Source organism: Oryctolagus cuniculus, chromosome X (assembly GCF_051225735.1).
Source record: "Oryctolagus cuniculus isolate XC-2025 breed Fujian yellow rabbit chromosome X, ASM5122573v1, whole genome shotgun sequence".
NCBI classification, from domain to species: Eukaryota; Metazoa; Chordata; class Mammalia; order Lagomorpha; family Leporidae; genus Oryctolagus; species Oryctolagus cuniculus.
This window is the reverse complement of record NC_142888.1, coordinates 45,739,109-45,756,853: the sequence shown is the minus strand read 5'-3', so window position 1 is coordinate 45,756,853 and position 17,745 is coordinate 45,739,109. Positions and strand designations below refer to the sequence as shown.

General features: G+C 40.3%; 1 protein-coding gene across 4 annotated transcripts in view; it reads right to left on the bottom strand.

Moving 5' to 3' along the window:
- HEPH (hephaestin) overlaps positions 1-17,745 on the bottom strand; it is an 88,591-nt gene that overhangs the window by 47,315 nt on the left and 23,531 nt on the right. For all 4 annotated transcript variants that reach the window (XM_051827141.3, XM_051827142.3, XM_089324691.1 and 1 more), the window contains exons 10-12: positions 14,691-14,902; positions 13,732-13,882; positions 10,640-10,852 (exon numbers count right to left, since the gene is read on the bottom strand). In XM_051827141.3, the coding sequence (XP_051683101.1) occupies positions 10,640-10,852; positions 13,732-13,882; positions 14,691-14,902 (576 nt within the window). The remainder of the gene's footprint in view (positions 1-10,639; positions 10,853-13,731; positions 13,883-14,690; positions 14,903-17,745) is intronic.

The window sequence follows — 17,745 nt, the reverse complement described above, 5'->3', positions numbered from 1 at the left end:
CTCCTCACGTAGGATCTTTGTCCTTAATGTGTTGTTTAATGTGAATTAATGCTATAACTAGTACTGAAACAGTATTTTATACTTTATGTTCTGTGTGGGTGCAAAATGATGAAATCTTTACTTAATATATACTAAATTGATCTTCTGTATATAAAGATAAAAAAAAAAGAGTTATACTGTCAGGGCTGGCGCTGTGGCGTAGAAGGTAAAAGCTGCCACCTGCAGTGTCGGTATCCCATTTGGGCACCGGTTCTAGTCCCAGCTGCAACTCTTGCAATCCAGCTCTCTGCTGTGGCCTGGGAAAGCAGTAGATGGCCCAGGTCCTTGAGTCCCTGCACCTGTGTGGGAGACCTGGAAGAGGCTCCTGGCTCCTGGCTTCAGATCGGCACAGCTCTGGCTGTTGCAGCCAATTGGGGAGTGAACCAGGAGATGGAAGATTCCCCCTCCCCCTCCCCCTCCCCTCCCTCTCTGTGTAACTCTGACTTTCAAATAAACAAATAAATCTCAAATTAAAATTAAATCATTTAAAATTAACTCTGCTACTCAGATAACCAACTCTTCCCTGTTTGGCCGGGATTTTCCTAGTTTTCCACTGAAAATTCCATATTCCTGGAAAATATTCAGTTCTTGGAAAACGGATAATTAGTTACACTATCACTTATTAACTCTGCACCCTTATGACAATCTCTAAATCTCTGGGTGCTTCTGTTCCGACATCAGTAGAATGAAGACCATTTCAGTTACCTAGTTTGGTTGTTTTAGAATGAAACACAATAATGTGTGTAAAGCTTGTAGCACAGTATATAGTAAATGTTCAGTAAATGAAGATATTAAATAAGTAAACGAAGCTGTAAAAGACACTAATCCAAGGAAGGAATTGACCAATTGTGCCTCTTTGTGGGCTAAAGTAGATTAACAAGAAAGAACTTCCTGATCAGGGGCATGTTTATACCAAGGTCTTCCTTCCCTGTTTTTTTTTTTTTAAATGAATGTTCAGATATCATTCTTAAATCTCTGTGTTGTGGGGCAGCGTGAATGTAATCTTAAGTTTGGGTTTCTATGCCAAGGAAATTCATGCACAGAGAATACTGATCAAGAGGAGCTAATTTTCATACAACTTACTGTCATTGTTCCCTTATATTGGTATCTGCTGCCTGTTCCATTACTACAAACTTCATCCTAATTTTCAGTCTTCTATGAGAAAGCCCCAAACCCAGTTCCACACCACAGACATTATTCCAAATTCAAGTAGCACTCCAATTAAATCTATATCTGAAAGCCCTTATCACATATGAGGGGGCCTTCAAAAAGTTCAAGGAAAATGGATTTTAGGAAAAAACTATAAATGGAATTAGTAATTGAAGTTCCCTCATATCTCATTGTTATCCTCTTTCTGGAATGTATCTGCCTACCCTACTCCCAAGTATTTGTCAGAGCTCATTCATTTCCCAACTTCAGTTCATATTTTATTTCTTCCAAAAAGCCCTCTCTAACTTCTCTGGCCCAAGTTGACTCAATATTCTTGGCCTCCCTATTCCTAATGCATTTTACACCTACACCAGTCAGTTAAGGACTAACTAGTGCTCTGCTTTTTAAAAATAATCCCTTAGGGGCTGGCACTGTGGCGTAGTGGATAAAACTGCTGTCTGCAGCGCTGGCATCCCTTATGGGTGCTGATTAATTCCCTGCTGCTCCACTTCCGATCCAGCTCCCTGCTAATGCACCTGAGAAAGCAGTAGAAGATGGCCCGAGTCCATGGTCCAAATCCTTGGACACTCACATGGGAGATCTGGAAGAAGATCCTGGATCTTGGCTTCAGATCTGCCCAGCTCCAACTATTGGGTCCATTGGGGGAGTGAACCAGCGGATGGAAGATCTCTCTCTCTCTCTCTCTCTCTCTTTCTCTGTAACTCTGCCTTTCAAATAAATAAATAAATCTGTTTTAAAAATCCCTTATACTTGTTTATAGACATCTTGAAATAAGGAATCCATACTTTTCTCTCCAGATCTTATTTCCCAATTCTTTTCTCTTACCTTCTCATCTATTCCATTAGTAAATTACATTATAGCTATCCTTTCATTTCTACCACTACTTGGCTAGTTCAAGCTGCTATCCCCTCTTACCTGGAAAACTGTAATGGACTACATTATCTGCATATAATCCATGGATCTCTTCAACAAATATAATCCAAAGCATATTGCTCATTTGCTTTTTTTAAAGATTTATTTTTTATTTATTTGAAAAGCAGAGTGGTGAGAGAGAGAGATTGTCCATCCACTGTCTCACTCCCCAAATGGCCACAATGGCTGGAGTTGTTCTAGGCCAAAGCCAGGAGCCCAGAGCTTCTTCTGGATCTTCCATGTGGGTACAAGGACTCAAGCACTTGGGTCATCTTTTTCTGAGGCACATTAGCAAGAAGATATATCAGAAGTGGAGAGAGGGAGAGGCAGGTGGGATGGGAGTGGGGTGGGGTGGGGTGGGTAGGGGGAAAGAACCACTGTATTCCTAAAGTTTTATCTATGAAAAAATGTATTCATTAAATAAAAACTAAAAATAGAAGTGGACCAGCCAGGTCTCAAACCAGCACCTATGTGGGATCCCAGTGTCCTAGGTGGTAGCTTAACCTGCTATACCACAACACCAGCCCCACTACTTTGCTTTAAATATTCCACTCATACTTAGAATAAATCTGAATTCCTAACTGTGGTCCATAAGTCTCTACATAATATGACCCTTCTCAAGTTTTATCACCTTGTATCATGTCAGTCCTCTTCTAGATCCCTATACTCCAACCACATTCACTTTCTTTCTGAGCCTTGAATAAACCACACTTGATTCACCTTAGATAATTGACATTTGATGATCCCACACCCTCTAATGTTTGGTTCAGCAACTCATATACCTCCATTTTCCTCATTATTTAGGAATTATTTTAAATGACATACTTTCAAAGAGGCCTTCCTTGAACATACTTTCTAAAGTAATTTCTCCACCCTTTTTTTTCAAATCACTATATTTTATTTCCTTCATGTGATGTATTATTGTCTGAAATTATTCTACTTAAGTTTTTATTGAGGCTATCCCCTGAGAGCAAAGACCATTTCTGTCTTGTGTATCTCTCCACCCTATTCTTAGGAAACTGAGATATGCAATAAATATGAGAGTACTTCAAAAAAATTGGATAAATGTAGTATTAAATAAGTTTATTTTGGTATAAAAATTTTGAAATTCATAAATTTTTCATAATATAAATTTCCATGAAGTTTTTGAAGAATATGCACAGATTTCAAAACTTTCTGCACCAAAATAAACTTATCTTATGATTCCACTTTCCCAGAAACTTTTAGAAGAACTCTTTTATGTATTGAGTGAATTGTGTGTACAAAACAGTTATTGTATATACCATTCAAAAGTCTGAGTTAGGATCTGGAGTGAAAAAAAGTATGAAATCACCTGAGGAGACAAAACAGGTGGAAGACACTCTGAGAGAGATACATGTGACCTTAAGGTAGTCATATCATCTGAATTTTCTCATATGGACATTGTTGTCCAAGCTACCTCTTTGTTTAAACTCTTTTGACCTTGGCTTATGAATCTCCTGTCGCTCCCCCTCTTCATGGAGGAACGACACTAAACCCTGCCTAGGCTTCACATCCGAGTCACGGCACCATTATGTCGCTCCCCCTCTTCGTGGAGGAACGACACAGGACCCTGCGCTGTTCTTTTGTCTGCTCGGCCCTCCCCGGGTTTGCTGCTGGTTCTTCCCGGGTTGGCTACCGACCCTTCCACCTCCGTGGAAGGGCGGTTCCCCCTGCCACTTTCCCCACTTCCGCGGGGGAGCGGCACACCGCCGGCCGGCTCTCTCGGGGGCTGCTCAGATGTTCCTCAGGTGTTCCTGGTGCATGTTGTCTCTCTCCTCCTTTATAGTCCTCTTCCACCAATCCCAACTCTGCTACCCACACACCGAGCACACTGCTCTCCTCCAATCAGGAGCAAGATCAGCTCCTGCAGCTCAGTCAATCAAATTGGCGAGAGGCAGCTGTGTAGAAGCTGTTTACTCCCTTCTCAGCGCCATATTGTGGGAGAGCAGATGCATAGAATAAGTCTTAATTCGAGTAACAGTCTAGTCCGAGTTGCTCCCCACAATCTCCTCCTATCTTTTTAAGCAATTCTTTACTATTTCTTTACTCCTTCCTACCTCTTAAATACTAATTTTGGCCCCACATTTTCTTTCCTATCATTCTACATGCTACTGGGCTTCCATTATGAGAATACCCAAAACTCCCTCTCTGGCCCAGGATTCTCCTCCAGGCTTGAGATTTCTACCCACAAATTCCTTCTGTGAAAGCACCATCACTAGATATCACCAAACGTGTTTAGCTTAACATGTTCCCCAATTAATACATTTTATCCAAACCTTACTTCCTTGCCCTTGTTTCTTATTTGCTAATTTGGATAATGATACTGCCATCCATCTAATGCACAAGCTAGAAACCTAAGACATCCTTTCTTCCTCATCAGCTCCTCAAAATGCCCTGCCATTTCTCTCGAAATATCCCTAAATTCTGGTCTTTTCTCCATCTCCATTGTCCCCACATGTTGGCAAGCTTCCATCATTTATTTCAAGAGCCTTCTTCTGTACCTCCGGTTTTGTTTCCTTCTGAATCAGAACCATTATCCAAAAGATCCCACAGTAAATTTACAAAACTGAAAATCACATTCTGTTACTCATTCTTTTAATAAAAGAAAATCTTTCATAGCTTCCCATAACCTAGGAAACAAATCCTAACTCTTTAACAAGTCCCTTCCTCTCTTTCTAACTGGATCCTTAGCCATCTTCTATCTCCTTTAAATCTTACGTTTTGATATTTCCTCAACAGGGGTGCTATTAATAATTTGAATGGGATTATTTTTAATTACATAGGACTGTCCTACATATTGCAGAAAATGTTAGCCTGCTTAACTCTTACCCTCTAATGCCAGTATCATCCCCTTCACACCTTCTGCCAGTGTAACAACTAAATGTAGCTCCACATTTCTAAGTATATGTTAGAGGACTATCTCCAATCAAGAACCACTGAATCAAACTATTCAAACTTCTCTAGAAAGATGCTGCTTACATGATTCCTACTGCCTATAATGCCTTATCATCACCCACCCCATTTCATTGCCTGGTGACAGCTTATTCACCTTTAAAATCTCACTCTGAATATCTGCTTTCCTAGCAAAGCCTCACAAGTCAAGCAGAATTCATCACAGCTCCCTGTGTGTTTTCATACCTCTTTGCAGATAGCATCATAACAGTCTTTTGAATATTGTCTGCATACCTATCTCCTTTTCACATAAACTGTGAGTTAGTTGCCTTATTCATCCTCACATTCCAGTACCTAAACCAACAATGTGAAAAGCACAGATTTTGACTATGTTTTGAGAAAATATAACAGAAAGAGACAATAAAAAGGAGCAAGGAAGAAAAAAGTCATGATAACAGAGGAACACAGGAAGAGCAAAAAGACAAGATACAGAATAAAGAAAAAGGAAAAAGAAGAAAGAAAAATAAGAGGAAATTAAAGGGAAAAGAAATAAAGAAAAAATAAAAGGGAGAAAAGATGATAACATGAAGAAATACAAAGAAGGGATGGAAATTGAGAGAAACGAGGTACAAAGGAGGAAAATATAACCAAAGGAAAAGAAAGAAAGAGACTTGGTAAAATAAGGAAGGGAAGAAAGTGGAGAGCTAAAAAGAAGTGAAAAAGGAAATGTAAAAGAAGGAAAGACAAAGGGCAAGATGGAAGACAAATAGTTAAGCAAAAGAAGAAAAGGAGAGGAGAAAAAGAAAGTATAGAGATACAGGGGTCTGCACTGTGGCACAGCGGGTTAAAGCCCTGGCCTGAAGCACCGGCATCCCATATGGGCACCAGTTCTAGTCCCAGCTGCTCCTCCTCCGATCCAGCTCTCTGCTATGGCCTAGGAAAGCAGTAGAAGATGGCCCAAGTCCCTGGGCCCCTGCACCTACGTGGGAGACCCAGAAGAAGCCCCTGGATCCTGGCTTCAGATTGGCGCAGCTCTGGCCATTGCAACCATATGGATGGAAGACCTCTCTCTCTGTTTCTCCCTCTCACTGTCTGTAACTGTTTTTTAAATAAATAAAATAAATCTTTAAAAAAAAGAATAGAAAAACCTGAGAGAAGAAAAAAAGAAAGTTAAAATAATGAAATGGGAAGTGGAAAATGAAAGAATGGGGAAAGGATTGGGGAAAGAGGGTGTGTGTGAAGGGATGAAAATGAATAAAAAAAAAAGAGCCGGCGCCATGGCTCACTTGGTTAATCCTCTGCCTGCGGCGCCAGCATCTCAGATGGGTGCCAGGTTCTCATCCTGGCTGCTCCACTTCCTATCCAGCTCTTTGCTGTGGCCCGGGAGGGCAGTGGAGGATGGTCCAGGTGCTTGGGTCCCTGCACCCGCATGGGAGACCAGGGAGAAGCACCTGGCTCCTGGCTTCAGATTGGTGCAGCGCTGGCCATAGCGGCCATTTGGGGAATGAACCAACAGAAGGAACACCTTTCTCTCTGTCTCTCTCTCTCTCACTGTCTATAACTCTACCTGTCAAATAAAAAAAAAAAAAGAGCTACAATGACAAAAAATATGAAAGAACCAAAAATGAAGGGACACAGCAGTAATAAATGCTCTCTTTGCTGCTGAAACATCTACATGAATCTGTGCAAAATAACATTCCAGAGCTTTAACCTTTTTATCTGCCACTTTCTTTGGCTATTAAAACTCTAGTAGTTATATTGGAAGAGCTGAGGATATTATGCAGGGTGATACTTTTAAAAACAATACAATATTTTCTGCTAAATGTTAGATCTATTAAAAGAGAAATGAGGATTTAAAAATCATCAGTAGACCCACACAACTCAAACTGTTATTTTTTTCTTTTTTCTTTTTTTAAATTTGTTTATTTGCTTGAAAGCAGAATTACAGAGAGACAGAGGGAGAGACAGAAAGAGAGAGATCTTCCATCTACTGGTTCACTCCCCAAATGGCCACAGCAGTCAGAGCTGAGCCAATCCAAAGCCAGGAGCTTCCTCCAAGTCTCCCATATAGATGCAGGGACCAAATCACCTGAGCCATCTTCTGCTGCTTTCCAAGGCTATTAGCAAGTAGCTGGATCAGAAGTGGAGCAGCTGGGACTCATACCGGTATCCATATGGGATGCTAGTGCCACAGGCAGAGGCTTTACCCATTATGCCACAGCACATTCCTCAAACTCTCAACATTTTTTTTTTTCAGAAAACCACCATTGGAACTTAATGTATTTTTTACAAAGTTATCATAAAACCATTTTAATTAGGATATTAGCATTTGATTATGTTAAAAAAAATCCTGAGTAACATACCTTGTAAGTGTATATAGTATATGTAGGGTTTCTATTTTTCTGTGTTTGGTGACACTTTCAGGATGCTGTATTTCTACTGCAATCCCAATGTGTCCTCTCACTACTCTATTTCCAGTAAAATAATAATAATAATAATAATAATGTTCTGTGTATTTTAAGTTATTTTTAATATTTTAGAATTTTGAGTTAGAATATTTTAGGATTTCTATGATAAAATTTAAAAAATCTTGAACATAAATTATAAATGACTTAATTCAGCATAAGCATCTACACATGCCTTCAGATTAGAATAGAAATTCAAAACATTGACATTTTACTAGTTTTCTCAGAAGTGACATTTAGCACATTCTATACGTTAACATGATCACCGAAATCTGTTAAAAGCATCACTAATTTTATTTTTTTTATTATTTTTTTTTGCTTTCAAACTTTTATTTAATGAATATAAATTTCCAAAGCACAGCTTATGGATTACAATGGCTTCCCCCCATAACGTCCCTCCCACTCGCAACCCTCCCTTTCCCACTCCCTCTCCCCTTCCATTCACATCGATTCATTTTCGTTTCTCTTTATATACAGAAGATCAGTTTAGCATACATTAAGTAAAGATTGCAACAGTTTGCTCCTACACAGAAACATAAAGTGAAAAATACTGTTTGAGTACTAGTTATAGCATTAAATCTCAATGTACAGCACACTAAGGACAGAGATCCTACATGAGGAGTAAGTGCACAGTGACTCCTGTTGTTGACTTAACAAATTGGCACTCTTGTTTATGGCATCAGTAATCACCCTAGGCTCTTGTCATGAGCTGCCAAGGCTATGGAAGCCCCCTGAGTTCACTGACTCTGATCATATTTAGACAAGGCCATGGTCAAAGTGGAAGTTCTCTCCTCCCTTCAGAGAAAGGTACCTCCTTCTTTGATGACCCATTCTTTCCACTGGGATCTCACTCGCAGAGATCTTTCTTTCTTTTTTTTTTTTTTTTTTTCCCCAGAGTGTCTTGGCTTTCCATGCCTGAAATACTCTCATGAGCTTTTCAGCCGGATCCGCATGCCTTAAGGGCTGATTCTGAAACTCTCAACATTTTTATGAACTTTTTCTGAGCATGTGTTTTTTCTATTTGTGTAAACGTAATTGAAAGTGTCCAACACACAGGTGTTGAATCTCCATAGTGATGATTTTAAACCTCCTGCAAAGCTTCTCAAGCATGCATGTTTATTTACCATTGCCCATCACTACCCAACACTCTACAAGCTAGATTCTGGTCCTGACTCTGCCACTGAACTCAGGTACCTTAGCCCTGCCTTTGGAGAGCTAGTCACAACAATCTCTGTAATTTTATTTAGAGAACGTGTTCCCAGGAGCAGAATGGAGTTCACATTCAAGAAGGCATCTATGAGTAAGAATCAATAGGATTTGATGGAGAAGGGGCAAGAGGAAGAAGCAGGAAAAAATATATAAAGCTAACATTTTTAACCTGAGCAAGTCATTTCCCCATTTCAGATCTGTATCTCTTTCACTCATTAGTAAACTAAATTAATTGATTTTAGCTCAAAGGGACTCTCACCAGTTCCAATGTTCCATAACTTGAAATTTCTTTAAAAAGAGGAGAGGTTTCTTCAAAATCATTACTTAGCTACTTATTAATTTGAGAGGCAGGCAGAGATAGATAGTGTGACAGAGACAAAAAGACAGATAGAATGCTCCCATCCACTAGTTCACTCCACAAATGCCTGCAATGGCAGACTGGGATAAGCCTAAACAGAACCAGAAGCTCAATCCGGGTCTCCCGTATGGGTAGTAGGAACCCATTTATTTGAACCCTCACTACTGCCTCCCATGGTCTGTGTCGATATGAAGCTAGAATCAGGCAACAGGGTTGAGTATAAAATCCAGACACTCTGATGTGGGATATGGGTGTATTAACAGGCATCTTAACCACCAAGATAAATACCCAATCTGACAAAGAATTTTAAAGATCTAGAAATGAAAACATAAAAAAGACCAAGAGTAACCTTTCAAACTTTTATTCTTGTAAATCCATTCTCCCCCTCTTCTTTCAGCCTACCCATAAGAATGTTTTTAAGTCATCTACAGCCGCCCTCATTGGGCCTCAGTATGGTACCAAGAAAATTCATCTAGAGTGAGCTTTAAGAAGGCATATAGATCTGTCTAGGAAAACTGGATGGCTTTTCAGGAAGGAGATTAAATCTGAGATTTGGCTTTGGGGCTGACTAAAGAGTAGTTTTGTTTTTTTTTTATTAAGAACTTTCAAACCTCCACATTGCTGCAAGCACTTGCTTCTCTCACTAAATTTTACTCCATTAACTGATGATTCTAATTTGATTACAATAAATCTCCCTAATCAAGAAAATATGCCAGGTAAATGGACAGAAACAGGGATCCAAGAAATCTGGGGACACCAGCTTTGTGTCATGTGTTTGTTAAATTCAGGACCAGGTTGAGGTTATTAAATAAACAAAAGAGACTTGCTTAGTTTAAGAACTGGTTCTCTAAATATTAATGGAATTTATACAACTAATATTAAGCTTAATAAGAACTAGGTGGAACTGACAGATTTTTCTTACAAACATTATTGCCACCTACTGGCTGGAAAAAGAAGACACCCTAGGGACTGTAAATAAAAATACATTATGAAATATTAAAAAATATGAAATATAAAGAAATGCTGTTGTCAAATTTCTGCATGAAATAAAAATAATGAGTGTGAGAATAATCTAGCCATGAAGAAGGATAGTCATTAAGATAGAGTTACACAGAAAATTAATGAAAAGACCTGCACTGGACCTCCTGTGTTCTGATTTCTAGGCTGATACTGTTAGAGTATTTCTCTCTCACACAATATAAGTGAGAGAGTTTGCAAAAATTTTCACAGAATATCAGAGGTGAAGTGTTATTATAGGTACATCTCTTCCACTTGCCTCCTAGTGTGAGGATTGTATCTATAAAATACCTATGTGGTCGACAGGCTATGTGATCAAGTCCATCCTCTGCCATATAAGACCTTCATCCCGATGTTCTAATTCTTCTCTTTTCAAACAACCAGAACATGAAGAATATATTGAAGAGGGAAAAGACAAAAGTATCTTTGGAAATTTCCTAGCCCTCTTTACATGCCTCTTCTTTTTACTTCACCAGTCCTCCCTCCTCCTATCTCTACCCTCAACCCCATACACAACAAAGCCTCTGAGCCCAAGGCCAGCTGCTAATGCACTTACCTGTGTTGTCGGGCTGCATGATGGCCATAACAAAGGTGTGAGGAAAGAGCATGGCTGCACCCTTTCTCATTCCCTGAAGCTGCACAGTGTTGCCCTGGAACACGACCCCATGCACGTCAGTCTCTGTGCCCAGGCCGAGCAGGTGCCAGGCCACAGTGTCACCCTTGCACATGTCCAGCCTGGGCAGGTTAGAGAACAGAAACCCATTAATAGCTGGAAAACAAAAACACAAAACAAAATGGTGAGATGAGACCAGACTATTTCAGCACCTTCCAGCAGTATGGCATCAGCTCTATACTGGGATTGCCCACACCTTGAAAGTCAGGAGTCATTCTGAACTCCTCTGCCTTTTTCTCTAAGCCAGTTCAGTTCAACCCATGGAGATGTGGCTTTAGAATGAGAATCCAGTTAGCCTTTTTAGCCTCATCTACTGACCTTCCTCCACCATCTTCCATATTCTGGCAATATTGAACTACTCTCCACTATCACAATTCCTACACACCTACACACACACAATACCAACCTCTCCCATTCCCACTATCTTGGAACTCTCCTCCCTTTATTTCTGAGGCACTGCATTTACCAATTCTCTTATAACATCTCTGATTGTTCCTTCTCTATCTTGTTATCATTCTCTACCTCTCTATAAAGTGTTAGGTTTCCCCAAAGTTCCATGCTCACTTCTCAGAATGTCTCCTTCTGTTCCTCTTACTGTTACTGATTATGGACCTTAACCTCTCTTGCCTTACTTCCTACAATAGCCTCTTCCATGGTACACCTACATGTAGTCTGCCCTCCTATACCTTCCAACCCCCACCCACACACGTGCCATTACCCTGTGATCTCTAATTTTTTCTGCATTCCCAAGGCTTTAAACATCTTAGATGCTTAGAAAACATCAGTTGAAAACATTGTATGCCATTCCCTCTACCTGAGATAATCTTTCCTTCAAATCTCTCTCTATGGAAACCTACTACTCATCTCTCATGTCCCACCTTTAATATCACCTCTTGAGTGAAGCAGGGTCATCACTATCTCTGATATCCGTGGAACTTGCCCTGCAAAACTCTGCGATATCACCTATCTACAGAGTCCAATAAATTTCCTACAAATATGTCTCCCTCATTAGATTGACCTACCAGGAAGATTTATCTATCTATCTATGTGACTGTTTAGGCACCCACCATGTTGCCTGATACCAATCAGGTACTCATTAAACTGAAACTGGAATGAACTTGACTTAAGAGATTGTATTACTTTTTCCAGTTGATGGAACTAACTGGTGATAACAACTAAAAGATGGAGTCAAAAGAAAGCATACTTATTTGTATCCTCCCTCCTCCCTCACCTTCCACACTTCCCCAATACAATTGTACTTCAAAAAATTGTATTAGATGGAATTAAAATATGAGTATATTTTGATGGAAAATTGTTCATAAAACATGAAAAAATTATGTTATTAAAAATTTACATGGATTTTAAACAAAATTTACACTAAAATTAACTCAAATTTTGGGGCTTGTGTTGTGGCACAGCAAGTTAAGTCACCAACCTGCCCCACTGGCATCCCTATAAGTATGAATGTCGGTTGTTTTCCGGGCAGCTGCATTTCCGGTCCAGCTCCCCACTAATGCACCTGGGAAGGCAGCAGATGGTCTGAATGCTTGGGCCCCTTCAACCCACGTAGGAGACCCAGATGGAGTTCCAGGCTCCTGGCTTTTGTCTGGCCCAGCCTGGGCCATTGCAGTCATTTGGTGACTGAACCAACCAAGGAAAGATTCTCATTCTCTCTCTCTCTCTCTCTTTCTCTCTCCCCTCCCTCTCTTCCTCCCTCCCTCCCTTCTCCTTCCTCCTTTCCTCTCTCTCTCTCCTTTTCTCTCTGTAACTCTGTCATTCAAATAAATAAATAAATCTATATAAAAAATAAACTCATACTTTTAGTTTCATTTTTCCACAAAGTTTTGAAGGCTTCTCGTGCAAGATAACCTGCTTGAAGCTGACCAGGCCTAACGCTTTCACATCCACTGAAATCAGCTTTAATGAGTCACCCTATTTGATAATCCTCTTGGATGCAGATGAGAGCATTGCTAACCCTCTGATTCTACTTCCTCTGCCTGTAATGTCTTGATTGCAAACCTATTTAGTCTTCAGGCTCTAGCTCAAGAACTCCCTTTTCCAAGAATCCTTTATTTTGATTGTTCTCCACTAATGTTCTCCTCCTCTGAATTTAAAAGCTGTTCCACATAATTTGACACTTAATTATAGTCTGTCTTGGATTGTTCTATAATTGTTTCATGGGTATTATTATTCTCATCTCATCAAAAAGTGCTAGGAGCTCTTTGCAAACTGGGACCAAGTCTTCCCATTCATTCACTTACCGCCCACAGACCCATCTACCCATTCATTTGGTAGCTCACTAATCCAATTAACATTTACTATGTGTTGCACAGGGTAGAGGATACAGAGATAAGAAACATACAAAACTCACCTTTAGGGAAACTACACTCTAACAAAAGAGTGTATGGAACATGCTATTAAAATGGTCTGACTGAAAAGTGATGATAGTTAATAAGAGGGTGTCATCACGCAGGGCTTGGGTGATAAGAAATGGTTATATGGAGGAGGTAGCATTTCAGTAGGGACATAGAGAATGGGCAGACTTCCCACAGGCTCAGGGCAAAGACATAATGAGGGCATTTCAAGTGTAGGACACTGAAGTAAAAAAAAATCAGCAAAGTAAAAGGTATGGTCATAGAAAAATAAGCGCACTTAACTGGAATATGGGGTGCAGGAGCACAAGTAGTGGAAGGTTAGACTGGAAAGGGTATCAGCTTAGAGTTCATACTCTGTGGTAGATCCTTTGTGCACAATCCACATCTCACAGTACTTCCTCCCAGTGTCCCCCATACAGTGTAACACATGACAGCGCAAAGAAGGTGCTAAGACAGATCTGTCATTTTTGCTTGAATCCCTCGATATAACTTGTCTCTTGGACAAAGCTGTGATTTCATAGATTGGTCATGATCATAGTTAGGTTTAGGTTTTACTTTAGATATCTCAGTTGTAGCCCAGGGTAAAAATACTCTCCATACCATGCATCTGATTGGAGTCTTCAAAGCCCTTGACATCTTCGGAGACCAGTCGGGAATCCAACATAGCAGCTGCTTGATTGGTGTCGCTGTACCAGCTCTTGTTCTCATCAAACACAGTGAAGAGGAGAAATACTTCTTTATCTATCCCTTTCTTCATATCCAGTAGAAGAAAGAACAGGGATAAAGAACAAATGTGTCAGGAGTTGTGTAGTTACAAACGGAAGGATCTCTGATGTTCCTCACCTCCTTTGGTAGACTCAGAGCCATGCCCATACTTCCTGTTCAAAGCTGCAGTTGTTGCTAAGCAATTTTCCCCCAGGTAACCTCAAGTTGTAGGAGAAGGCGGTTACAATCAAAGGAGAGGACTGGAAGGGAGGAATATATGGAAGGGGGCAGGGGAAAAGCACAGGATGAGAAAAGAACAGAATTGCTCTTGTTGCTGCTGCTGTTACTGTTGTTACTGCTAGTATTTACTGAATGCTTACTACTTGCCAGACAATATGCTAAGCATTTTATATTGACTATTTCCACTGATCCTCACAGAAACCCAAGTTACTTCCTTCCATGTGAGCCCTCTTTACAGATGAAGAAACTGAGACAAAGATAAATCAAATAACTTGCCCAATGCTACACCGCTAGAAACAGTGGGAGATAAGCAAATACTAAAGGGGACTTAGAGATTAGGAGCAAGTGTTAGCGGCTATGGGGGTGGGGAAGGAAGCGAGGCACTGAGGGAGAGATGGTGATGGGAGGCTTTGAACTAAAGAAAATGTGTATTAGTAAGTAAAAAACGAAATGCAAGAGAGCACAAAGTCACCACCTAATAATTTATAATGCAGTAATTTGGCTATTTTTTTCTATTTCTTCACCTCTAGAACACAATCTTACACTTAATCCTGTTTAGGAATGCAGTTTCCTCATCCTCTCAGCAGCTTTCCTAGCCAGGCACCCAACAATACCTGCTTGCCATCTGTACCCAAGGCACCAGCCTTGCAAACCAGCAGGGGGCCCACCAGGCCAGAATTTGTATCTCTAATGGGATTCGCTGCGGAGAAGTACATCCAGGTAAGACAGGCAGGATCCTGAGCCGTGGGACCAGCATGAGGGGGAACTGTCCAGCGATATGTCACTTTCTCAAAGGGTTTGGCCACCAAACCAGGGTGGGATGAGCCTGCAGCGAAAACACAGCCGTTATTACTCACATTGGCTAGAGTTAATATAATCAGCGCCAAACAGTGGGATAGAGATGGTAAACTGCAGAGGCAGTTTGTAGCATCATTGGCAACAGCAATGTGGAGTACTGAATATTGGTCTAAGACTCAGGATACTAGAGTTTGCCATCTATTCTGGCCACTACTTTATGAACTGAGGCACTTTATACTTCCCTAGATTTCAAAGATGTGTCTATAGCCTTTTAAAATTTCACTAATAAGGAAGACACGTAATAAACACTGAAAAGCATGTTCAATCTAGAGTAAACAAATTTAAATCAAAATAACGAGGTTGGTTGAGGGTGTTTGCCTACAAAATTGTCATTTCGATAAAAATTTAAAATATTACCCTGGTACCGGTGAGGTTGTAAAAAAGAGACCCTCTCTAGTAATATTGGCAGAACTTGAAATTGATGGGACTACAAATTTCTCCAAAGAGCAATTTGCATGTAGGTACCAAAACTGTCAATGTGTATACCCTCTGAAACAGAAACTTCATGTATTAAAAATATATTCTGATGAAAGAATCATAAAAATATGCAAAGAACCATATACAAGGAAATTTGTAATATAGCTTACAACAGGGGAAAATCATTGTGGATGAGTTTAACTTATCATTCCTTATTTACTATTTCTTCCTAACTTTTCAGGTTTTCAAACATACTGAAAACTTTGAAGAGTGCAGTGATCATTGCTCTACCATTTAGGGTCAAATGTTAACATTTTTCCATCTTTAGCTACAACTATTTTTATGCACATCTACACATACATGCATGCACACAAAGTTATTCATTGCTTGCTTTTGATGATCATTTTGCAAGTAACTCATGCATCATGACATTTTACACCTGAATAGATCAGCAAGCATCTCCTATCTTGCTACCATACCATTAGCACACCTCAGAAAATTTCCTAATATCATCTGATATCTAGTCTATATGACAAATTTCCCAATTATCTCCAAAATGTTTCATGAAGTATGTTATAATCAGATGAATCAAGATTTCTCAGTTTGCACTTAGTTGTCACGTCTCTAATATCACCCAATGGCATTGACTTCTTGAAGAAGTTGCCTTCTAGATTTGTCTGCAACTTTGCCTTTACACTCAGAATTTATTTAATAATTTGGCTTAATATATGTTAACAGTCTTGGAGAAAACAAGAACTCAATTACTCAATAATACCACTTTCTCATAAGATACAAATTTAAACTGCAAGCTAGAATGCATGCTTTCATTCACTGCAACCTGATTTGTAGTATTCAAAAAATGCTTTAGAAACCAACATGCTTCTGGCATTGTGGTCTATAAGCCATGACCTGAAATGATGGCATCCCATATCAGAGCAACAATTCGAGTCCCAGCTGCTCCGTTTCCAATGCAGCTCCCTGCTAATGTGCCTGGGAAAGCAGCAGAAGTGATGAGCCACTGTCATCCATGTGGAAGACCCAGATGGAGTTCCACATGCCTGGCTTTGGCCTTGTCCAGTCCAAGCTACTGCAGGCATTTGGAGAGTGAACCAGCGGATGGACTCTCTCTCTCTCTCTCTGTCTCTGTAACTCTGCTTTTCAAAAAAATGAATCTTCTTAAAAAAAAAGAAAAGAAAAACCAACATGCCTAAACAACAGAGGATAAGGTAAATAAATTATGTCAACTACATGTGACAAAAATGTTTATAACAATGCACAAGAAAACAGACGAGGGGCTAACACCGTGGCTCACTTAGTTAATCCTCCGCCTGCGGCGCCGGCATCCCATATGGGGCTGGGTTCTAGTCCTGGTTGCTCCTCTTCCAGTCCAGCTCTTTGCTGTGGCCCAGGAGGGCAGTGGAGGATGGCCCAAGTGCTTGGGCCCCTCCACCCACATGGAAAACCAGGAGGAAGTACCTGGCTCCTGGCTTTGGATTGGCGCAGCGCCAGCCGTGGCAGCCATTTGGGGAGTGAACCAACAGAAGGAAGACCTTTCTCTCTGTCTCTCTCTCTCTCACTGTCTATAACTCTACCTGTCAAATAAATGAAATTAAAAATAAATTTAAAAAAAAGACAAAAAAAGGATGCATAACTGTATAAACAAGTTCATATCTACAAATTCATACATCTTATAAGCATAAAAATGTTAAAAGGTGGGGCTGGCACTGTGGCATAGCAGGTAAAAACACCGCCTACAGTGCCGGTGTCCCATATGAGCACAGGTTCAAGTCTCAGCTGCTCCACTTCCAATCCAGCTCTCTGCTATGGCCTGGGAAAGCAGTAGAAGATGGCCCAAGTCCTTGGGCCCTTGCACCCGAATGGGAGACCCAGAAGAAACCCCTGGCTCCTGGCTTCAGATTGACATAGCTCCAGCCCTTGTGGCCAATTGGGGAGTGAATCAGCAGATGGAAGACCTCTCTCTCTGTCACTCCTTCTCTCTCTGTGTAACTCTAACTATCAAATAAATAAATAAATCTTAAAAAATAATTAAAAATGTTAAAAGGTAATCAAAATGTATGACAATTATCTATAAATTGTGTTTTTTATAATTTCTATTTTTTATAATCAGAATACATTTAAATATATCCCAATTCTTTTAAATATTTATTTAGGGGCCAGCTCTGTGACACAGGGGGTTAATGCCCTGTCCTGAAGTGCCGGCATCCCACATGGGTGCCAGTTCGAGACCCGGCTGCTCCACTTCTGATCCAGCTCTCTGCTATGGCCTGGGAAAGCAGTAGAAGATGGTCCAAGTTCTTGGGCCCCTGCACCTGCATGAGAGACCCAGAGGAAGCTCCTGGCTCCTGGCTTTGGATCGACGCAGCTCCGGCCATT